This window comes from Theropithecus gelada, chromosome 7a, assembly GCF_003255815.1.
Source record: "Theropithecus gelada isolate Dixy chromosome 7a, Tgel_1.0, whole genome shotgun sequence".
NCBI classification, from domain to species: Eukaryota; Metazoa; Chordata; class Mammalia; order Primates; family Cercopithecidae; genus Theropithecus; species Theropithecus gelada.
This window is the reverse complement of record NC_037674.1, coordinates 51,439,708-51,463,451: the sequence shown is the minus strand read 5'-3', so window position 1 is coordinate 51,463,451 and position 23,744 is coordinate 51,439,708. Positions and strand designations below refer to the sequence as shown.

At 48.9% G+C, this 23,744-nt stretch overlaps 2 protein-coding genes across 3 annotated transcripts in view; both read right to left on the bottom strand.

Annotated features, from left to right (window-relative positions):
* SNUPN (snurportin 1) overlaps window positions 1-10,768 on the bottom strand; it is a 31,794-nt gene extending 21,026 nt beyond the window's left edge. Inside the window, exons 1-3 of one of the 2 annotated variants that reach the window (XM_025390268.1) lie at window positions 10,557-10,768; window positions 4,237-4,399; window positions 149-293 (exon numbers count right to left, since the gene is read on the bottom strand). In XM_025390268.1, the coding sequence (XP_025246053.1) occupies window positions 149-293; window positions 4,237-4,394 (303 nt within the window). In that variant the 5' untranslated portion in view covers window positions 4,395-4,399; window positions 10,557-10,768. Of the gene's footprint in view, window positions 1-148; window positions 294-4,236; window positions 4,400-9,659; window positions 10,088-10,556 lie in introns of those variants that run through there. The other variant, XM_025390267.1, reaches the window with a different exon arrangement.
* Window positions 10,769-21,260: 10,492 nt separating this feature from the next.
* The window catches only part of IMP3 (IMP3, U3 small nucleolar ribonucleoprotein), a 9,027-nt gene continuing 6,543 nt past the window's right edge, over window positions 21,261-23,744 (bottom strand). The window contains exon 2 of the mRNA XM_025390301.1: window positions 21,261-22,438. Coding sequence (XP_025246086.1) covers window positions 21,784-22,338 — 555 coding nt within the window. The 5' untranslated portion in view covers window positions 22,339-22,438 and the 3' untranslated portion in view covers window positions 21,261-21,783. The remainder of the gene's footprint in view (window positions 22,439-23,744) is intronic.

Genomic DNA, 23,744 nt, shown 5'->3' with positions numbered 1-23,744 from the left:
CTATGTACATTGGCATGTTCTTTGCAGTTCCTATTCCTTTTCCCTGCCTCATTCTCCTCTCTTTATGACAGCATTTATTTCAGTGGGCTTTGACTGCATAGTAAAGGGAGTGAGATTAGTTGGGTCTAATCTTCTCTGGACCACTTACTTGATTAGCATAGCGTTTTGGTAACTTCTTGACAGTGTCAATGTCCATTTCTTCATCATCTTTCTTATCTTCTTCCTCACTCTCCATCCCTGTCCAGTCATCTTCAGCCAGTCTTCTGGCATGGTTCACATAATCCAGCCGCTTGCTGGAAGGAAAAAAAAGGCATAAGGACAGATCTTTTTTTTTTTTTTTTAGACAGGGTCTCACTCTGTTGCCCAGGCTGGAATGGTGCAATCTCAGCTCACTGCAGCCTCGACCTCCTGGGCTCAAGTGATCTTCCCACTTCAGCTTCCGGAGTAGGTGGGACTACAGGCACATACCACCACCCCTGGCTAATTTTTGTATTTTTTGTAGAGATGAGGTTTCACCATGTTGCCCAGGCTGGTCGCAAACTCCTGGCTTCAAGTGATCTGCCTACCTCAGCCTCCCAAAGTGCTGGGATTATTAGGCACAAGCCACCACGTCTGGCCAGGGCAGGTCTTTATGTCTTCTAGGAAGATGCCCTATAAAGCGACACATTTAATTCGAAAGCTGCAAATTTGGGAGCAGCTTAGGGATTCTGGTGGAAGTAAGAAATGATGGAATCTCCTTTGCAAGGCTAAACCAGTGACTGCCCCCTCAAAATCCTAAATAGGGAAACCCCCTCTGAATACACTCAGTCTTCCTCAGAGTTTCCTAAGAATGCAAAATAAAATATCTAAAGAAATTTCCAAGGTTCACTAGCTGGAAAGGCTAATTTCACCCCTACCCCATCCCACCCCAGATGAGAGCTGACACCTTCCTGCCTAGCAGACAGCTCATCCAAAGACCCCAGGGATGGAAGAGAAGAGCCACTGAGATGTAGTGAGAAGTCTAAAGCAAGGACAGCTTCTGGAGATTTCTGCTTTATACACCTTTTTTGTTTTTAAAGAGAACTTTTTCTTTTGTAGGGACTGTAGGTGTATGCCACTGTGCCCAGCTTATACAGCTTTCTCAGAAGCCTGGTCTTTCTCCAGTTCCTGTCTAACTTTCAAAAAAGGCCACTTAGTTTACAATTTAATATATTTTATTTATTTGTTTCCCTTTATCATTATCTTGTTTTAAAACAACACATGCTAGAAAGTTTGGGAAACTGAATAGAAAAAAAAAGAACTTTTTGGAACCTAATTGTTTCAAAGTGATTTGGAAATACCACATAACCTCCCACACTTGATTTCTTCAATGCTAAGGCAGGAATTCCACCACTGAGGCAGTGAAACCAACACAGCTGGTTTCTCTTAAACACATACATGTTCATGCTCACTACAAAAAGGCACACACCAGAGAGAACATATGAAAGCACAATGGTCTTTTATCTCGAGAATAAAAGAGCTGGTATATTTGTACATGTGTGAAAGAAAGTCTGCCTGTGGTTATTTCCTGAGCATTGTTTGTAATCACAAAAGAAGAAAACTGCCCAGACGCCCATCAGGAAGGACTGGCTAGATGGCATTATGAAGTATCCATTCCATGGAATACCTGGCACCATGAAAAAGGAATGATGTGGTACTTTATGAACTGATATAGAATTTCTCCCCCAAAACACCACTAAATAAATGTGCAGAACAGTATATAGTATACTGCTACTTGTGTTTAAAAAAAAAAAAGGCCAGGCGCAGTGGCTCCTGCCTGTAATCCCAGCCCTTTGGGAGGGTGAATTGGGTCAGACCACTTGAGCTTACGAGTTCAAAATCGGCTTGGGCAACATAGTGAAATTCTGTCTCTACCAAAAATACAAAAATTAGCTGGGTGTGGTGGCCTGTGCCAGTGGTCCCAGCTACTTGGGGGGCTGAGGTTGCAGTAAGCCAAGATCATGCCACAGTACTCAGCCTGGGTGACAGAGTTTAAAAAAAAAAAAAAAGGCCAGGCGCGGTGGCTCAAGCCTGTAATCCCAGCACTTTGGGAGGCCGAGGCGGGCGGATCACGAGGTCAGGAGATCGAGACCATCCTGGCTAACATGGTGAAACCCCATCTCTACTAAAAAATACAAAAAAACTAGCCGGGCGAGGTGGTGGGCGCCTGTAGTCCCAGCTACTTGGGAGGCTGAGGCAGGAGAATGGCGTAAACCCAGGAGGCGGAGCTTGTGTGAGTCGGGATCCGGCCATTGCACTCCAGCCTGGGTGACAGAGCGAGACTCCATCTCAAAAAAAAAAAAAAAAGCTTTTATACATATACTACCACACACACTTGCTCATATATACATAGAATATCTTCAGAAGGGCCGGTCGTAGTGGCTCACATCTGAAATCCCAGCACTTTGGGAGGTCAAGGTGGAGGATCAGTTGAGCCTAAGAGTTCAAGATCAGCCTGAGCAACAGAGGGAGACCCTATACCTACAAAATATTAAAAAATTAGCCAGGTGCTATGGAGTGTGCCTGTAGTCCCACCTACTTCAGAGGCTGAGGTGGGAGGATCACTTGAGCCTGGGAGGTTGAGGCTGCAGTGAGCCAGGATCTGCACACTCCAGCCTGAACAACGGAGTGACACCCTGTCTAATATATATATATATTTGGAAGGATACACAAGAAACTAATAATACAGGAGAGGAACTGGATAGCTATGGGACAGAAATGGGAAGAAGACTTCACCATATACTCTTCAATTCATTTATTTTATTTTTTTGAGAGAGAGTCTAGCTCTGTTGCCCAGGCTGGAGTACAGTGGCGCGATCTTGGCTCACTACAACCTCCAGCTCCCGGGTTCAAGTGATTCTCCTGTCTCAGCCTCCTAAGTAGCTGGGACTATAGGCGTGCACCACCATCTCGGGCTAATTTTTGTATTTTTAGTAGAGACAGTTTTTTGCCATGTTGGTCAGGCTGGTCTCGAACTCCTGACCTCAGGTGATCCACCCGCCTCAGCCACCCAAAGTGCTGGGATTACAGGCGTGAGCCACTGTACCTGGCCTCTTCTGTATATTTTAAATTTTCAATCATATAAATGTATTACCTATTCAAAGATAACTACATTTTTAAAAATGGGGAGAGGAATGATCTGGAAATGTATTCTGCAAAGCCACCCAGAGCCACAGGGAACCAACCATCTCTGCCAAACACAACCAGTGATGCAACACTGGGCAAAATGCAGACTGTATGGAAACTATGCAGCTGTTAGTAGTTTCTTCTGATCCCTAATTCCTTAATTTATGACCCAGAAGAGGCCCATGCTGCACTGAGAATATAAGAATCGGCCCCACCTTCAGAGCAGCTCACCCTTAAACACTCTTATCCTGCCCTATTTCCCTGTTTGCCCATCTTGGCACTTACAATTGAGTGTATGGAAGACATTTCCTCAGATTCCCTTAGGAATTATTTGTCTTGAACTCCCAAGAGTGCCACAGAAACATTTGGGCTGACGGCAGATGGGAAGACCACACCAATACCAGCATTCAGAGTACAGAAGCCAAACACAAGCATCCCAGGAAATGTGAGGAGTGAAAGTCTGGGCGTGGCTTTCACAAGTTCCTAAACCACAGAGCTCAGTACAGCTGCCAGGAAAAAAAAGAAAAACTTAACCAAATAATTGAGCTTTCGGTTTAAAAGTTTGGTCTCTCCCTACTTCCTCATCTCCTAAGCTCTGGGTATAAAAGAAACCTATTGGCCGGGCACGGTGGCTCACGCCTGTAATCCCAGCACTTTGGGAGGCCGAGACGGGCGGATCACGAGGTCAGGAGATGGACACCATCCTGGCTAAACCCCGTCTCTACTAAAAAATACAAAAAATTAGCCGGGCGTGGTGGTGGGCGCCTGTAGTTCCAGCTACTCGGGAGGCTGAGGCAGGAGAATGGCGTGAACCCGGAGGCAGAGCTCGCCGTGAGCGGAGATCGCGCCACTGCACTCCAGCCTGGGCGACAGAGCGAGACTCTGTCTCAAAAAAAAAAAAAAAAAGAAAAGAAACCTAACTCTGCCAGGATTTACCCCTCCGAATCCCAATCTGTGGGCAAGAAGATCAGCCAGCCAGCCAACAAAAAGTCTACTTTGAAGGGGGACTCTGTAGAGACAAGCCTAGAGCCTTCGGAATGGTTCACAGCTCCTAGCCCAGAGAAAGAAGCCAAGGAGTTAAAGCTTCCTTACGATTTCTGCAGTTCCAGTAACCGCCGGCGGCGCTCACTCTGCTCCAAGGAACTGTACTTGGACTTGTACTGGGATAGGCGGGGGTGTGGGGCAGCTGTGCTGTTCAGATCTTGAGACACAGAAAAGCTACTAGCCAGGGCTTGACTCAACTCTTCCATCTTCCCTACAAGAAAAACGTAAGAAAATGGTTCATTCATTTCATATCATCTCCTGTATACAGGCAGTTATGCAGTTATGACATAATATGATGGCCACATTCCTGAAAAAACATTAACTTAATGCAAAATCACAATTGTTTCCATGAGAAAAAAGGAAGTTAAAGGGTAAATTAGTCATATATTAGCAATAACATTATTTTCCTACAGATATTTCCTTTTTTTCTTTTTTTTGAGACAGTGTCCTCTCTATCACCCAGGCTGGAGTGTAGTGGCGCAAGCATAGCTCACTGTTGCCTCAATCTACTGGGTGAAGCGATCCTCCTACCTCAGCTTCCCCAGTAACTGGGACCACAGGTGTACACCACCACACCCAGCCAATTTTATAATTTATCGGTACAGACAGGATCTCCCTATGTTGCCTGGGCTAGTCTTGAACTCTTGGGCTCAAGCAATCTTCCCTCTTCAGCCTCTCAAAGTGCTGGGATTATAGGTGTGAGTCACTGCGCCCCGCCTTTTCTGAGCAGTTCCTCTATAGTTTCCTGAATAGCCACCATTCATTAACCAATGTAACTCTCTATGCAGTTTATTCAACTGTTTAATTGAATTAATTTCAATTAATTCAATTAATTACTTTATTCAATTGTAAATTGAATTAATTTATTTAATTCTCAACTAAGTGTCAACTCATATTATGAAAATTTAGTTCCAGAGGAAACACTGGTTCTAGGGTCCCTGGAGGAAGACAAGAGGAGTCAAAAACCCCAAACTTGCTGGGCGCAGTGGCTCACGCCTATAATCCCAGCACTTCTGGAGGCTGAGGTGGGTGGATCACGAGGTCAGGAGTTTGAAACCAGCCTGACCAACATGGTGAAACCCCATTTCTACTAAAAATACAAAAATTGGCCGGGCACGGTGGCTCAAGCCTGTAATCCCAGCACTTTGGGAGGCCGAGGCGGGCGGATCACGAGGTCAGGAGATCGAGACCATCCTGGCTAACACGGTGAAACCCCGTCTCTACTAAAAAAATACAAAAAACTAGCCGAGCGAGGTGGCGGGCGCCTGTAGTCCCAGCTACTCAGGAGGCTGAGGCAGGAGAATGGCGTAAACCCGGGAGGCGGAGCTTGCAGTGAGCTGAGATCTGGCCACTGCGCTCCAGCCCGGGCGACAGAGCGAGACTCCGTCTCAAACAAACAAACAAAACCAAAAATACAAAAATTAGCTGGACGTGGTGGCAGGCACCTGTAATCCCAGCTACTCGGGAGGCTGAGGTAGGAGATTCGCTTGAACCTGGGAGGCGGAGGTTTCAGTGAGCCGAGATCGTGCCACTGCACTCCACGGTGGGCGACAGAGCAAGACTTCAAAAGAAAAAAGAAACTCTAGCCAGGCATGGTGGCTCATGCCTGTAATTCCAGCACTTTGGGAGGCCAAGACAGGAGAATCACTTGAGGCCAGGAGTTCAAGACCAACCTGGACAATGTAGTGAGGCTATGTCTCTACTTTTTTTTTTTTTGGAGACGGAGTCTCGCGCTGTCGCCCAGGCTGGAGTGCAGTGGCGCGATCTCGGCTCACTGCAAGCTCCGCCTCCCGGGTTCACGCCATTCTCCTGCCTCAGCCTCCTGAGTAGCTGGGACTACAGGCGCCCACCACCGCGCCCGGCTAATTTTTTTGTATTTTTAGTAGAGACGGGGTTTCACTGTGGTCTCGATCTCCTGACCTTGTGATCCACCCGCCTCGGCCTCCCAAAGTGCTGGGATTACAGGCGTGAGCCACCGCGCCCGGCCTATGTCTCTACTTTTTAAAGTAAAAAATTATTTTAAATTATATTTTATTTTTAAAAAATCTGGCTGTTACTTCCTCATAGTCTAGTTTTGTTTTTAGGTGGGCAGAAAGAAGGTTTCAGGGTTACTTATGTGGGACTCACTTGGAAAAGAGCTAGGATGTGGAGGGCTGCTTAACAAGTAACGCCAGGCCGGGCGCGGTGGCTCAAGCCTGTAATCCCAGCACTTTGGGAGGCCGAGACGGGCGGATCACGAGGTCAGGAGATCGAGACCATCCTGGCGAACACCGTGAAACCCCGTCTCTACTAAAAAATACAAAAAACTAGCCGGGCGAGGTGGCGGGTGCCTGTAGTCCCAGCTACTCGGGAGGCTGAGGCAGGAGAATGGCGTGAACCCGGGAGGCGGAGCTTGCAGTGAGCTGAGATCCGGCCACTGCACTCCAGCCCGGGCTACAGAGCGAGACTCCGTCTCAAAAAAAAAAAAAAAAAAAAAAAAACAAGTAACGCCAATGCGCCAGTAGTGTGAAGAACTTACATAAAGTACATTAGGGAAACAAGACAAGTAGATGTCATTTTGAAAACAGACTTCCCACTTCAGGTGGACCCTAAAGAATGGGAGTGGGGAGAAAGGTGAATTCACACTTTATTCACACTCCTGTGAGCCTTAGACTATAAGAAAACAGGAACATTTGGGAGAAATCTGACTCGCACTGCTGGGCTGGCCCAACCCTCTGGTTCTAGTGTAAACCAGAGGGCACCTCCAGTGCCTAACCTCCATCCCAGGCCAGGTCCAGTGCTCTCAGCACCAAAATCAACAGGTTCATTCCAGAGCCTCTACAGTGAAAAATACAACTCCATAGCCCTCTACTTGGCCAGTGAGTTACTTTCCATTGCCCAAGTGAAGTCAGATCTTTTTCTTCATTTGAAACATTAGATTTTGTTTAATTAATTAATTTTTTTGAGATGGAGTCTCGCTCTGTCGCCCAGGCTGAAGTGCAGTGGTACGATCTCGGCTCACTGCAAGCTCTGCCTCCCGGGTTCATGCCATTCTCCTGCCTCAGCCTCCCGAGTAGCTGGCACTACAGGCGCCTGCCACCACACAAGGCTAATTTTTTGTATTTTTAGTAGAGACAAGGTTTCACCGTGTTAGCCACGATGGTCTCGATCTTCTGATCTCGTGATCCGTCCGCCTTGGCCTCCCAAAGTGCTGGGATTACAGGTGTGAGCCACTGTGCCTGGTCGATTTTGTTTAATTTAAAAGGAACTTAAAAATTGTGGTTTGCCAGGTGCAGTTGTGCTTGCCTTTAGTCCCAGCTACTCTGGAGGCTGAGGCAGGAGGTACGCTTGAGCCCAGGAGTTTGAAGCCAACCTGAGCAATATAGCAAGACCCTGTCTGTAAAATGAAAAAAAAAAAACTGTGGCTAAATTCACATATCATGAAATTCGTCATCTTGGCCGGGCGCGGTGGCTCAAGCCTGTAATCCCAGCACTTTGGGAGGCCGAGGCGGGCGGATCACGAGGTCAGGAGATCGAGACCATCCTGGCTAACATGGTGAAACCCCGTCTCTACTAAAAATACAAAAAACTAGCCGGGCATGGTGGCGGGCGCCTGTAGTCCCAGCTACTCGGAGGCTGAGGCAGGAGAATGGCCTGAACCTGGGAGGCGGAGCTTGCAGTGAGCCGAGATCGCGCCACTGCACTCCAGCCTGGGTGACACAGCACGACACTCCGTCTCAAAAAAAAAAAAAAAAAAAAGAAATTCGTCATCTTAACCATTTTTAGGTGTACAGTTCTGTAAACTTAAGTATGTTCAACACTGCTGTGCAGAACTCTCCAGAAGTCTTTTTATCTTGAATAACTGAAACTCTATAACCTTTAAACGTAAAAGAAATTTTTTTTTTTTTGAGACAGAGTTTCCCTCTTGTACCCAGGCTGGAGTGCGACCGCACCATTTCAGCTAACTGCAAGTCCCGCCTCCTGGGTTCACGCCATTCTCCTGCCTCAGCCTCCCTGGTAGCTGGGATTACAGGCGTGCGCTGCCACGCCTGGCTAATTTTGTACTTTTTTTTTTTTCAGTAGAGATGGGGTTTCTCCATGTTGGTCAGGCTGGTCTCGAACTCCTGACCTCAGGTGATCCGCCTGCCTAGGCCTCCGAAAGTGCTGGGATTACAGGCGTGAGATGCCGCGCCCCGTCATAAAAGGAACTTTTTAGTAGATAAGATTAGCCTATTATCAGTGTGAATTTAAGATGTGTCTTTTTTTTTTTTTTTTGGGACGCAGTCTTGGCTCTGTCGCCCAGGCTGGAGTGCAGCGGTGCGATCTCGGCTCACTGCAAGCTCCGCCTCCCGGGTTCACGCCATTCTCCTGCCTCAACCTCCTGAGTAGCTGGGACTACAAGCGCCCGCCACCACGCCCGGTTACTTTTGTTTTTGTATTTTTAGTAGAGGCGGGGTTTCACCGTGTTAGCAAGGATGCTCTCGATCTCCTGACCTCGTGATCCCGCCCGCCTCGGCCTCCAACAGTGCTGGGATTATAGGCGTGAACCACCACGCCCGGCATTTTTTTTTTTTTTTTGAAATAGAGTCTCGCTCTGTTTCCCAGGCTGGACGGCAGTGGTGTGATCTTGCCTCACTGCAGCCTCCACCTCCTGGGTTCAAGTGATTCTCCTGCCTCAGCCTCCTGAGTAGCTGGGATTACAGGCGTGCACCACCATGCCCGGCTAATGTTTGTATTTTTAGTAGAGAAGGGGTTTCATCATGTTGGCCAGGCTGGTCTGAAACTCCTGACCTCAAGTGATCCGCCTGCTTCAGCCTCCCAAAGTGCTCGAATTACAAGCATGAGCCACTGCACCCAGCCTGAGGCATGTCTTAATATCTTTGCAGTGCAACCAGGGATTGCCATTCCTGAGTGACTGAGGCCTCATGATGAGTGCTTGGGATTCATATGGTATGTTATTCAAATCATCCGTAATGGTATATATGCTATTGTCTCTACTTTTCTGTACTTTTGTGTAAGTTTGAAATCTTTCATAATAAAAAAATTTTTTAAGTCATTATGTCTTCAGTTCATCACCAAAGTAATGACCAAATCCCAAGCACCTTTACTAGGCCTATCATGCACTATCTTGGTGTGGGCTTCCGCTCTGCCAAGAACCACACAACCTTTGAAGCTGATGACCTGGATACTGGGGCGGTTCCTTTACCTTCCTTCAAGGCTGTTCTTGGCGAGCTCCTGCTGTTTCAACCCATTCCTTGGATGGTGCTGCCTCCAAGTGTTCGGACCTTAGCCCAAGGTGGTTTTATTCTCCACCATTATCCCCCGCCTCCAACTCCCTGAAGTACGACCCGACCAGGCCCCGCCCACGCTCCATCCTCCCTCCCTGTCTAGCCCCTTCCCCCATCCGTTCCCCCTCTTTCGCGTCTTCCCATCCGGCGCCCCCGCCTCGCGTTCCCTGGGTCCACATCCTGCCAGCCTCCGCGTTTCCCTACCCCTGCTACCGGGCTCCAACCCCGGGGACGCTATCTGCTCCATTCGGCCGTGCGCGCCGCCACCGCCCCGCACCGCCTTTTTCTAGGCATGGGGTCATCTAGGCCATGCGTGATTCACCCCTGCCCCACAAAAGTCCCTGAGGGGTCCTGGCCGGACAGTACGGAATAGAAGAACGGAAACTCTCCCAAAAGGAGTCCCCGGCCTGGCTCTACCCCTCCAGATGACGCCCCGGGAGGCCAGAGTGCGGGGCCGGCCACAGGGAGTCACAGCCCGGCACCGAGAGGCAACTCGGCAGCTGGCGGGGCCCGGGCTCGAACCCAGGGACTCACCCAAACCGAGGTGACCGTCGCACGCGCCGCTGCCGCCACCGGGACCGACCAATCACCTGCCCTGGGAGAGCTGGGCCCGCCCCCCCTAGCGGCTGCCGCACCGCTGGGCCCACAGGCCTCGAGCCCTGAGTTTCCGGCTCCTCCCTACTTTGCGAACGCTGGGAGTTCCGTTGCCTGCAGGCCGTTACTTCCGCCTTCAACGGCTGGCGCATTTCCCAACGGCTAGGGTGGGGGCCCTCCTGCATTTGCTTTGCACTGTCCGGGACCCTTCCTGCAAGATGACTTGACCAGGCCGAGGCCTCCCTCCTGAGCACAAGCTCTCGGGGCTCCTTTCGCCAATGGGAGGAGGCTGATCTTGTGGCCCGGCATTCAAGGCACTGGGTCCTGCCGCCTCCCGCAGATGTTCCCGGGTCGTAGGGCTGCACCTGGAGTCCCCTTCCCCCTCCTGCGCCCGTCCTTTTAAACGGACAGTGCCAATTGCGTGGATTACTCCTCCTAACCCCTCACACCCAAGTTTCAGACACAGACCTTCGCTCCCCCACTTGCCTTACAAAAGCAGATATATACCCCGATTATTGCCTGTTTGCTGCTGTTGCCAGCTTCTTTCTCACTCGGCTGCGGGCTGAGCAATGGCAGGGACCTGGCTTGATTCCTACTTAAGTAGCCAGAGTCCAGCATAAGGGATGGTGCTCAGTAGACCCTGGGTGAAGGAATGATTGAATTGGTGCAAGAGATTTAGGAGATTCAGTCCTACCAGGGTGTAGCCTCTGCAAGTCGGGACGGCTGAGATTACAATTTTAAAACAATATTTATTGAATGCTTACATTCATCCACACCCTGCTTCACACCCATCATCTCATTTAATTTTTTTCCTTTTTTTTCTTTTTTAAGCCAGTAGATATTAACTCTCAATCATGACATGAAGAAGTAGACACACTGAAGCTCAGAGAGGTTAAGTAATTTGGCCAAAGTAACACAACTTTCAAGGAAAATGTTTGAATTTGCTGAATGTTTGATGTATAGAGAAGTTGACTACTAACGTATGACAGAAGCAAAGTATCCACCTTTGGCACATTTTTTAGTCCAGGGAATGCTAAGATGTGGACTTGTGTATTTCATGCACATTACACCATACATTCAGACTAAAAATAACAGGAAATTAGGCTGATGAAAGGCTACTACTAGACTGGTAAAAAGGGTGCTGGGGCCCTCGAAGGCCAATTTTTTTGGACCTGAGATTTTATTTAGGTGGCTCTTTCAGTGGCCAGGCTGAGCAAATCTGTCCACTAGGGTATTTATTTGGTGCATCCACGAATAAAAGCTCATGTCTGCCTGATTTATGAGACTGACAAAAAAAGAGAAGCCCAGGGCCTGACTTCACTAGGGAATTTTGACACACAGGATATTAGGTATTTTGTATCCAAACAACCATCCCTTACAACCACGGAGGTCACATCTAATGGTCAGGACTGCACAGAAGAGAACAAAGACCCTAAACATTGGAGGAAAATAGACTGAGACTGAGAAAGAAGTTCCCAAATTCATGCATGGAGGTCCAGGAGAAAGGTTCTAGTTCCTCACTTAGCTGAATAACTTCCTGTATCACTGAAAAAACAAAACAAAACCAGGCCAGGCACAGTGGCTCACGCCTGTAATCCCAGCACTTTGAGAGGCCAAGGTGGAAGTAGCCCATGAGTTTGAGACCAGCCTGGGCAACATGACAAAATCCAGTCTCTACAAAAAAAAAATTAGCTAGGTGTAGTGGTGTGAGTCATGATCCCAGCTACTTGGAAGGCTGAGGTGGGAGGATCACTTGAGCCCCGGAAGTCAAGGCTGCAGTAAGCTGTGATTCTGCCACTACACTCAGCCTGGAGACCCTGTCTCAAAACAAACAAAAACCAGAGCACCTGGCCCAGGGGTTCATTTAGAGCCAGTGGGTGTTTCAGAAGGGGCTACCTCTGGAATCTCAGCTTCAGAATGTTGGCCACATACACACACTGTGCTTAACGGCTTTAAATCAATTAATTTAAGAAAAAAAAGCCTGACTACATGTATTTAAAAGGGCAACATTGGCCAGGTGTGGTGGCATATGCCTGTAATACCAGCACTTTGGGAGGCCAAGGCGGGCGAATCACCTGAGGTTAGGAGTTCGAGACCAGCCTGACCAACATGGAGAAACCCCGTCTCTACTAAAAATATAAAATTAGCCTGGCATGGTGGTGCATGCCTGTACTCAGCTACTCAGGAGGCTGAGGCAAGAGAATCGCTTGAACCCAGGAAGCAGAGGTTGTGGTGAGCCAAGATGGTGCCATTGCACTCCAGCCTGGGCAACAAGAGTGAAACTCGTCTCAGAAAAAAAAAAAGTAATTGCAGTTTTTGCCATTAAAATTAATGGCACCAACCTAATATAATCTTGCTAGATAGATGTGGATGTCTGCAGAAAGCTGTAAGTCTGGAGACTTTATAAAAATCAGAGATTAGCAAGTGTCGAAGTGATAAGGAGTCACACTAATAGAATTTTTCTTTGATGTAATCAGAAAAATTCAAAGAGGACAGAAGAGGGAAGAACCACTTTCTCACTCTATTATTCAATGACATTAAAGTGGAATCTGTGTATCCCTTAAAATCTTCTAGTTGCCCATGGGCAGGAGAATCCTTACCTAGAGAAGAGGAGGTTGAGAGCAGGAAGGTGTCCAGCCCAGAGAGGAAGTGGAGGGCGGTAAGATCACAGAGGCAGCTGGGACACAGGGGCAGGTAAGGGCCTGCAGGCCACAGTGGGGAGTTTGGATTTTACCTCCATTGCTGAAGAGGTTTTTTTTGGGGGGGGGCTGCAGAGGGGCTTTATTTTTGTTTTTGAGACAGATCTTCCTCTGTCGCCCAGGCTGGACTGCAGTGGCATGATTTCTGCTCACTCCAACCTCCATCTCCCGGGTTCAAGCAATTCTGCCTCATCCTCCTGAGCAGCTGGGATTACAGGCATGCACCACCATGCCTGGCTAATTTTCATATTTTTAGTAGACATGGGATTTCACCATGTTGGCCAGGTTGGTCTCGAATTCCTGACCTCAGGTGATCCGCCCCCTTGGCCTCCCAAAGTGCTGGGATTACAGGCATGAGCCACCATGCCTGTCCGCAGATGAGGGTTTTTAAATAGTTATGATAGCAGATTCCGGCTTTAGTGAGCTCTCACTGGCTGCTTGGTAGAGAACTGAATGTAGGCAACTAAGTGTGGAGGCCTGGAAGTCAGTGAGCAGACCTGGCATGAAAGTATGTTGGGGGATGTGATAGGAAGTAGCTGGATTAAGACATAATCTAGAAATAAAACCTGGACATTTTGTTACTCTTTTTATTGAGATGGAGTCTTACTCTGTTGCTCAGGCTAGAGTGCAATGGTGTGATCATAGCGCACTGCAGCCTCAATCACATGGGCTCAAGTGATCCTTCCACCTCAGTCTCTCAAGTAGCTGGAACTACAGCTGCATGCCACCACACTCAGCTAATTTATTTATTTATTTATTTATTTGAGACGGAGTTTCACTCTTGTTGCCCAGGCTGGAGTGCAATGGCGCAATCTCAGCTCATTGCAACCTCCACCTCCTGGGTTCAAGCAGTTCTCCTGCCTCAGCCTCCTGAGTAGCTGAGATTACAGGCATAAACCACCATGACTGGCTAATTTTGTATTTTTTAATAGAGACGGGATTTCTCCACATTGGTCAGGCTGGTCTCAAACTCCTGACCTCAGGTGATCTGCCCACCTTGGCCTCCCAAAGTGCTGGGATTATAGGCCCGAGCCACCAGGCCCGGTCTAATTTATTTTTTTAGAGACGAGGTTTAGCTATGTTGCCCAGGCTGGTTTTGAACTCCTGGGCTCAAGAGATCTTCCTGCCTTGGCTTCTCAAAGTGTTGGGATTACAGGTGTAAGCCCCATGCCTGGCCAGTTTATTACTCAAAAAATAGGGGAAATTAGCAAGAATTATACATGCGTCCTAGTCTAGTCCCCAGCCAAGACTTTCCCCTTGAGGTTTATTAGATCTGAGAGAAAATAGGAAAGGGAACAACTTCCTCCCTAACTCGATGTTGTTAAAGGCCAAGGCCATGCACTGTCTAAGTCATCCTGAGGACCAGTGCTTCTCATTGGCCGCTTGGAGACACCTTGTAGGACAGTAAAGTCAGTTATGGGCCGGGCGCAGTGGCTCACACCTGTAATCCCAGCACTTTGGGAGGCCGAGGCGGACGGATCATGAGGTCAGGAGATGGAGACCATCCTGGCTAACATGGTGAAACACCGTCTCTACTAAAAAATACAAAAAATTAGCTGGGTGTGGTGGCAGGCGCCTGTAGTCCCAACTACTCGGGAGGCTGAGGCAGGAGAATGGTGTGAACCTGGGAGGTGGAGCCTGCAGTGAGCTGAGATTGCACCACTGCACTACAGCCTGGGCGACAGAGCGAGACTCAGTCTCAAAAAAAAAAAAAAGGCAGTTATGGCTGGTCGCGGTGGCTCACACCTGTAATTCCAGCACTTTTGGAGGCTAAGGCAGGTGGATCACGAAGTCAGCAGTTTGAGACCAGCCGGGCCAATATGGTGAAACCCCGTCTCTACTAAAAATAGAAAAATTAGCCAGGCATGGTGGCAGGCGCCTGTAATCCCTGCTACTCGGGAGGCTGGGGCAGAAGAATCACTTGACCCAGGAGGCAGAGTTTGCAGTGAGCCAAGATTGTGCCACTGCACTCCAGCCTGGGCAACAGAATGAGACTCCATCTCAAAAAAAAAAAGCAGCAGCCAATTACGCTAGGAGGAAGAAGCAGACGTGAAAGGGTGGCAAAGTCAGGCAACAAAGGGAGTCACAGGAGCCAGGCTGCAGAAACTATAGCCACACGGGACCCTAAAGCTCAAGGGAGCCAAACCTCTTCCCTACTCCCACCGCACCCCACCCCACCCCCATTCCAAGGTCCCTGAGCCAGTCCTGGGTGAGAGGAATCATGAAAGTGGTTAAGGGTTAAGGTCTTGGGCCCTGGAGCTAGATGGCCTAGATCCAAATCCAGACTCAGTTACCTGCTGGAACGGTTGCCTGGGTTTGTTATTTCACCCTCTGTGCTCAGTTACCCTCTCTGTAAAATGTGGTTAACAACAGCACCTAGCTCATAAGGTTGTTACAGGGTTCATTGAGCTAATCTAGGTGAGGTGATTAGACTAGTACCTGGCACAGAGTAAGTCTTTAAAAATGCTGTTTTGTTAGTCTTTAACTTGTTATAAAATAACCTCTCCATGACTGATTTACTTATATCTACAATAAATAAATTGACGCCTACTTAGGTGAGCCCAAGAGAATCTCTTCCCTGCAGACAAAAGTGCTTGCCCAGACTTGAGGGGAAATAGTTTGCCCGGGTTAGGTACAGGCAGAGGGTGAGGATTTTAATCCAGACTTTCAGCCCTTATGGACTCCAAAATCCCTGATTTTTTTTTTTTTTTTTAGACGGAGTTTTGGTCTTGTTGCCAAGGCTGGAGTGCAGTGGCACGATCTCAGCTCACTGCAACCTCTGCCTCCGGGGTTCAAATGATTCTCTTGCCTCAGCCTCCTGAGTAGCTGGGATTACAGGCACACGTGCTACCATGCCTGGCTAATTTTTTGTATTTTTAGTAGAGATGGGGTTTCATCATGTTGGCCAGGCTAGTCTCAAACTCCTGACCTCACGTGATCCATCGCCTTGGCCTCCCAAAGTGCTAGGATTACAGGCGTGAGCCACTGCGCCTGACTTTTTTTTTTTTTTTTTTTTTTTGAGACAGGGTCTCACTCTGTCACCCAGGCTGGAGTGCAGCAATGTGATCTTGGCTCACTGTAACCTCCACCTCCCAGGCTCAAGCAGTCTCCCGATCCTAGCCTTCCAACTAGCTGGGACTACAGGTGCTTGCCCCCACACCCAGCTGATTTTATTTTATTTTATTTTTTTAGAGACGGACTCTTGTTCTGTTGCCCAGGCTGGAGTGCAGTGGCGTGATCTCAGCTCACTGCAACCTCCACCTCCCGGGTTCTAGCAATTCTCCTGCCTCAGGCTCCCGAGTAGGTGGGATTACAGGTGCACACCGCCACACCTGGCCAATTTTTTGTATTTTAGTAGAGACAGGGTTTCACTGTGTTGCCCAGACTGGTCTCAAACTCCTGAGCTCAGGCAATCCACCAGTCTCAGCCTCCCAAAGCGCTAGGATTACAGCACTTAGAGCGTTTACAGCACTTTCAGCCACTGCGCCTGGCCTGATTTTAGTATTTTTAGTAGGGATGGGGTTTCGCCATGTTGCCTAGGCTGGTCTTGAACTCTTGACTCAAGCAATCCACCCACCTTGGCTTCCCAAAGTGTTGGGATTATAGGCATAAACCTGGCCAAAATCCCTGATTTTTATCCCATGGACCCATGGAATGTTACCTGCCCTGTAATTTTTTTTTTTTTTTTTTTGGGAGACAGGGTCTTCCTGTGTTCCCCAGGCTAGAGTGCAGTGTTGAGATCACAGCTCGCAGCAGCTTCTACCTCTTAGGCTCAAGTGATCCTCCCACCTCAGCCTCCCTGAGTAGCTGGGACCATAGGTGCATGCCACCAAGCCCAGTTACTTTTTTTTTTTTTTTCCCCTGTAAAGACAAAGTCTTGCTATGTTGCCTAGGCTGGTCTCAAACTCCTGGGCTCAATCCTCCCACCTCAGCTTCCCAAAGTGCTGGGATTACAGGCGTAAACCACTGCACCTGGCCCCTGCCTTATATTTTAAGGGGTCTACTTTCACTCCTGATTTTCAGCTCATTTGCTGAATGAGTGAGTGATTTGGTTCATCTCTGCTGAGACTTTGCCCTTCCATGCAGGGAAGCAGCCTGGCCCCAGGTAGGGGGGAAATGTCCTTTACAAACTGCCCAGGGGCTTCAAAGTTGGGACCCATTCTTGGATTTTTTTGGGGTTTTCTTTGAGATGAAGTTTTGCCCAGGCTGGAGTTCAATGGCCTGATCTCGACTCAGCGCAACCTCCACCTCCTGGGTTTGAACGATTCTCCTGTCTCAGCCTCCTGAGTAGCTGGGATTATAGGGGCCCGCCACTATACCAGGCTAATTTTTTGTATGTTTAGTAGAGATTTCTTTGTATGTTTAGTAGAGGTTTCTCCATGTTAGCCAGGCTGGTCCGGAACTCCTGACCTCAGGTGATCCACCCGCCTCGGCCTCCCAAAGTGCTGGGAATATAGGCGTTAGCCACTGCACCCAGCCTTTCTTGGATGTTAAAACCAAGGTTTGTCCTAAAGATTGCACAGCTTTCCTGAGCCAGGGCTGGGGATTGTTGGGGCAGCAAAGCACCTCTAAATTCTTCTCTACTTTGCAAGTGTTGACAGCACTCTTTTATATCCTTTTCTCTAAATCAGAAACAGAACAGAAACTAGAGCCATCTCATCCTGCCTCTTCCTATCATAGAAGGGAGATGGAGGGAGGCCTAGAGAGAGAAGAAGCTTATGCCCCTAGTCCCACAGCAAGTCAGAGGCAGGCAAGACCTCTTTTCCCTGTAGCCCCTGCAGCCTCTCTGCCCCTCTGGTGCTGGAATAGGATGCAGCATCTGTGTGATGTTTGCTCTGTGCCAAGCACTGGGCTAGGAACAAGCCCTGTGCTTTTCAAAGTGTGGTCCCCTGACTAGCAGCACCAAAATCACCTGGGAACTTGTTAGAAATGCAAATTCTCAGGTCCACCCCAGACCTCCTGAATCAGAAACATGAAGGGGGCCGGGCGCGGTGGCTCATGCCTGTAGTCCCAGCACTTTGGGAGGCCAGAGGTGGGCGGATCATGAGGTCAGGAGATCGAGACCATCCTGGCTAACATGCTGAAACCCTGTCTCTATTAAAAATACAAAAAATTAGCCTTGTGTGGTGGCGGGCGCCTGTAGTCCCATCTACTCGGAAGGCTGAGGCAGGAGAATGACCTGAACCCGGGAGGCGGAGCTTGCAGTGAGCTGAGATCCAGCCACTGCACTCCAGCCTTGGCAACAGAGCAAGACTCCGTCTCAGAAAAAAAAAAAGAAACATGAAGGGAGTGGAGACAGCATTTGTTTTCACAATCTTTCCCAAGGTTCAAATGTGGCATGCTCAAGTTTGAGAACCACTGCTACACCATGGAATACTATGCAGCCATAAAAAAGGATGAGTTTGTGTCCTTTGTAGGGACATGGATGCAGCTGGAATCCATCATTCTTAGCAAACTATCACAAGAACAGAAAACCAAACACCGCATGTTCTCACTCATAGGTGGGAACTGAACAATGAGATCACTTGGACTCGGGAAGGGGAACATCACACACCGGGGCCTATCATGGGGAGGGGGGCGGGGGGAGGGATTGCATTGGGAGGTATACCTGATGTAAATGACGAGTTGATGGGTGCAGCACACCAACAAGGCACAAGTATACATATGTAACAAACCTGCACGTTATGCACATGTACCCTACAACTTACAGTATAATAATAATAAATAAATTAAAAAAAAAAAAAAAAAAAGAGAACCACTGCTCTAAGCCATAGTAGGCTCACTCCCGGTGTAACCGAGTGGCTAAAATTGTAGAACCCGGAGCCAGAGGGAATTAGGTGCAACCTGCCTCCATCACTAACTCTGTGACTCAGGTAAGCTATTATCTTTGAGCTTTAGTTTTGTCAGCGATAAAATGGCCACAATAATAGTGCCCATAAGGTTGTTGTGAGGACTACATGAGACAGCACAAAGCCTAGGGCATAGTAAGCACTGTCGGGGTAGCCATTATTAGCTAGCTGAGTGATTATTTATTTATTTATTTTTTATTTTTTTGAGACAGTCTTGCTCTGTTGTCCAGGCTGGAGTGCAGTTGCACGATCTCGGCTCACTGCAACCTCTGCCTCCCGGGTTCAAGCAATTTTCCTGCCTCAGCCTCCCAAAGTGCTGGGATTACAGGCGTGAGCCGCCATGCCTAGCAGATTTTTTTTCTTAAGTCTAAAGCTTTTATTCTTGTTTTATTTATTTATTTATTTAGAGACGGAATCTCACTCTGTTGCCCAGGCTGGAGTGCAGTGGCATGAGCTCGGCTCACTGCAACCTCTGCCTCCCAGGTTCAAGCTATTCTTCTGCCTCAGCCTCCCAAGTAGCTGGGTTTACAGACATGTGCCATCACATCCGACTCATTTTTATATTTTTGCTAGAGATGGGGTTTCACCATGTTGGACAGGCTGGTCTTAAACTCCTAGCTTCAAGTGATCTGCCTGCCTCGGCCTCCCAGAGTGCTGGGATTGCAGGCATGAGCCACCGCACCTGGCCTGAATTTTGAGGTTTTTATCTGCTTGGGTCATGGGTGCAGGGTCCAATTACTCCAAGGGGGCTGATCTATCTGCCATGCCTTGTGGGTCTGGAGGGCCACAGGGGTCCTGCCTTGTACAGTCACTTTCTTTTCCTCCATGAGATCCACAATCTTGGGAGTCCTGAGGATGTTCCTCCAAATGGGCAGACTATGCCCAGCCACCAGAGCTGGAGAGCAGGATTCTCTCTCCTTCCACTTCTAAAGGGACAGCACTGAAATAAACATGGCCTCTGGAGTCACGTGAGACTGGACTTGAAACCTAGCCTTGGACAAGTTCTTATTCCAATTGTTTCCCAAACTGAAGTTACAGATACCACCAACTACCTTGCAGAGTTGTTGGTAAGAGTGAATGGCAGCCTAGCATTAGCAGGGCCTAGATGAGAGTTCGTTCCCTTCCTAACTTGAATATCACCTTTTCCTTAAAGCCTTCCCAGTACAATGTTTGCTCCCTCCTCACACCTTTATACAGCATCCTGTGGAGACCGATCACAAAGCTGCTGCTTTTCCCTGCTGGTTTGTAAATTCAAGTTCAGAGACTCTTTCTGAACTCTGACACACACCAAGGGCTGGGTGTGCTGATACTGACACAGTCCCAGTCCATTGCTTACTGGCTATATAATCTTTGGTAATTTGACCCATCTCTGCCTCAGTTCCCTCATCTGAAAAGTTGAGAATTGGATTTTCCACTTTATAGGATTGTTGGGAGGTTGAAATGGGCCAATACAGGTGGTGCACTTAAAAATGGGGCTGACATATAGCAGAAGTACTTGGTATGACATCACCCCATGATGTAGTAAGTCCCCTTCTCTACATCATTTCTTCACCAAATGCTGTCTCACCTGGGGAAGCGAACAAGGAACCCCTAAAAGCCAATCCACTGATCTCAGCATCCTATTTATTCTCCTTTTAGAGGACCTGGCCAAGCACGGTGGCTCACACCTGTAATCCCAGCACTTTGGGAGGCTGAGGCAGGAGGATTGCTTCAACTTAGGAGTTTGAGATCAGCCTGGGTAACATGCCAAAACCCTGTGTCTACAAAGATTAAAAACTAGCCAAGTGTGGTGGCACATGCTTATAATCCCAGATACTGGGGACGCTGAGGTGGGAGGACGGCTTGAGCCCAGGAGATCAAGGCTGCAGTGAGCTGTGACAGCTCCACTGCACTCCAGTCCGGGCCTTGTGTGAAAAAAAAAAAAAAGAAAGAAAAGAAAAAATAATAAAGAAATCTTGAGTAAAACTTGGTAGTCTCCCTTCTAATTCTCTATCACTGCTGTCATCTAAATTTTCAGGAACCTCCCAGGCCACTTCTAACCGCTAGATGGCCAAGCTACAGGGTGATTATTTCCTTAGGCAAGCAAACATCCCAGCCCTCTAATAGGGTATTTCCTGGGGCTGGAATATCAACAGGAAGTTATGTGAGGAAGAGCTGTGCCAAAACACTCATTCCAAGGAAGGGACTGGTAAAGTGACAAATTTGCCCAATCCTGTACAACATCCTGCATCCTCCACATCTGGCCCCTGTTGCACATCTCATCCATAGGCAGGTCGCTCGCTGCTGACCCTATTCTTCTCTGGGCTCCTAGGACCTATAAATATGACTCTATATAAGAAAACCAGAGTCTGGGCACAGTTTGCTCACGCCTGTAATCCCAGCACTTTGGGAGGCCGAGGCGGGCGAATCACGAGGTCAGGAGTTCCAGACCAGCCTGGCCAACATGGTGAAACCCTGACTGTACTAAAAATACAAAAATTAGCCGGGCGCGATGGCGGGTGCCTATAATCCTAGCTACTCGGGAGGCTGAGGCAGGAAAATTGCTTGAACCCGGAAGGCGAAAGTTGCAGTGAGCCGAGATCGCTTAACTGCACTCCAGCCTGGGTGACAGAGCAAGACTCCATCTCTAGAGAAAATAAAGGAAAACCAGACAGATTAAAAAGTTGCACTTACAAAGCAGTTGGGGCATTTATTGGCATTTAAACAAGGGAGGAGATCCTGAACACTAGTCTCGCTCAGTTTATAAAAACTTAAGGCCAAACTCTCCATCATCTGTACACAGCTTAACCACGGCCAGGAGCAAGAATTGGAGTTAAACGAATTGAACCAGTCCAACTACAAGACTAGATAAAGGGAAACAGGGCGTAGGGATTTGCGGTTTTTCCTTTTAGATTACAAAGTTTCCAACACAAGAAGCCAACAATACCCCAGTGCAGCACCAACTTACTTCCCACTGCTTTCCAAGGCAGAGTCAATTAATAATCAGTAGTCCAAGTTCTAAGAACATTTCCTGGAAAACAAGGACGCACCTCCCGTGGCTCTATGCAAGGCCTGCCACTGATGAATCAAGTTCTTAAGAACCTACGACCATCTGACACCCTTGGGGAAAGCACCCTCATAGAATCTCCAGAATCAGGCCTCAGTTTTCCCATCTGTAAAAGACAGCCATGGAAAGTGGGAGATCCGCTAGGCTTCCAGATCGAAGTCATCGCGCTCCTCATTGTACTCCAGCACGTGCCGCTTGATCTTGGACGAGTCCACCCAAGTGACAAAGTCCTCCATGCTGCGCGTGACAAGGAAGGCGGGGTCGGTAACCACATCAGGGCCCACGCGTACGTGCCCTTGCTCCACAAAGGCTACGGCAGCCTGAAGGTGCTGCGCCATGCGCAGCTTGAGGAGCACGGTGGGAAGGCGGCGGCGGCAAAAGGACGAGGCCGTGACGAAGTCGCAGAGTTCTAGCGAACCGCGCGTGGGCACCAGGCCGAGAGCATACAGCTTGTCCAGCAGCGCGGCCGAAGCGCGCACGCGGAACTGGTCGCGTTCGGGCAGGTCGCGCAGGCGCCGCGCCAGTTCACGGACCGCACGGCTCAGCTGGTTGTAGCGCGTGTAGTCCTCACGCCGCTGCAGCCGGTAACGCCGCAGTACGCGCAGCTCGTGCAGGTTGTGGTCGGTGACCTCCCAGTTCAGGAAGTCCACCTGCTTCAGCAGTTTCTGCTCGTGGAACTTAAGCTTCCGCACCATGATGGCGGCAGTAGCAGCACCAGGACCCGAAGCTGACAGTGCGTTTCAGTACCCGCGCGATTTCCGCCGCGGCGCACCAAGACCTGGACGGTCTGGGACCCTGGGCCAATGAAAGAAAGGCTTAAAGTCACGCCCTCATTTTCCATTGGCCAGGGTGGGACCACGCCCCTGCACTGGGATCTCGCGTTTCTTTTCTTCGCGTTTGCATAGGGAGGGGGTAGAAGCACTGCGCGGGGGGGCGGGTCCCTAGGCGGCTACGCAGGGTTTTTAGTAGCCAAGACTGTATCCCTTTGTGCGGCAATCATTTCCTCCTAGACTTCTGTCCTTTGGGGACTTTCAGAGTCTCCCCCGCAAGAGCTGAAGAGGCCATTTCTGGGGAAGAAGGGTGACTGCGGCTTGTTGATTGGGTTTACTGTGCTAACTTCCACTGGGCTCTTGCCATGCCGTGGGGGAGCTTGCCGGAGCCGGCTGTCCTGGGACTGACCTGGTAGTCCCCGCCGCCCGCCAGCGTCAGGTCCTTCACCTGGCAGGCAGAGCGATCTCTCATTGTCACGTTGGGCTGGGTAGCACCGAACCCATGAAATCCCGATTGCCTGGCCGCTTCCTAGGCGCACATAATCGGGATCTATAAGGGAGCCGCCTGGACATCTGTATTATTAACTAAAGTGTCAGATGATTCATAAAACCCAGCAAGTTTGAGAAACTTGGACTATAAGTACAAGTCCAAACCCTTTAGTCTGTGCTCAAATGAATTATCCTGACATGAATTTCTGGCCACCAAGTGTTGAGTTAACAAATGTAATGCTGTTTCGGCTAGTTGCAGCTGTAAGTTACATCAGGTGTAGCGCTGCAGACCTAACCCCTTTTTGCCCAGGCATTTAACTTCTCACTGATCATTTTTGTTTTGTATGCTTTTCATTGTCTTTTACAATACAATATTTCTGAGTGGGGCGCGGTGGCACACACCTGTAATCCCAGCACTTTGGGAGGCTGAGGTGGGAGGATCATTTGAGGCCAGGAGTTCAAGACCAACCTAGGCAAAAAAAAGAAAAGAAAAGAAAAGATAAAAGCGAGATCCCGCCTCTGTAAAAATTCTTAAAGAGGCCGGGCGCGGTGGCTCAAGCCTGTAATCCCAGCACTTTGGGAGGCCGAGATGGGCGGATCACGAGGTCAGGAGATCGAGACCATCCTGGCTAACACGGTGAAACCCCGTCTCTACTAAAAATACAAAAAACTAGCCGGGCGAGGTGGCAGGCGCCTGTAGTCCCAGCTACTCGGGAGGCTGAGGCAGGAGAATGGCGTGAACCCGGGAGGCGGAGCTTGCAGTGAGCTGAGATCCGGCCACTGTACTCCAGCCTGGGCGGCAGAGCAAGACTCCGTCTCAAAAAAAAAAAAAAAAAAAAAAA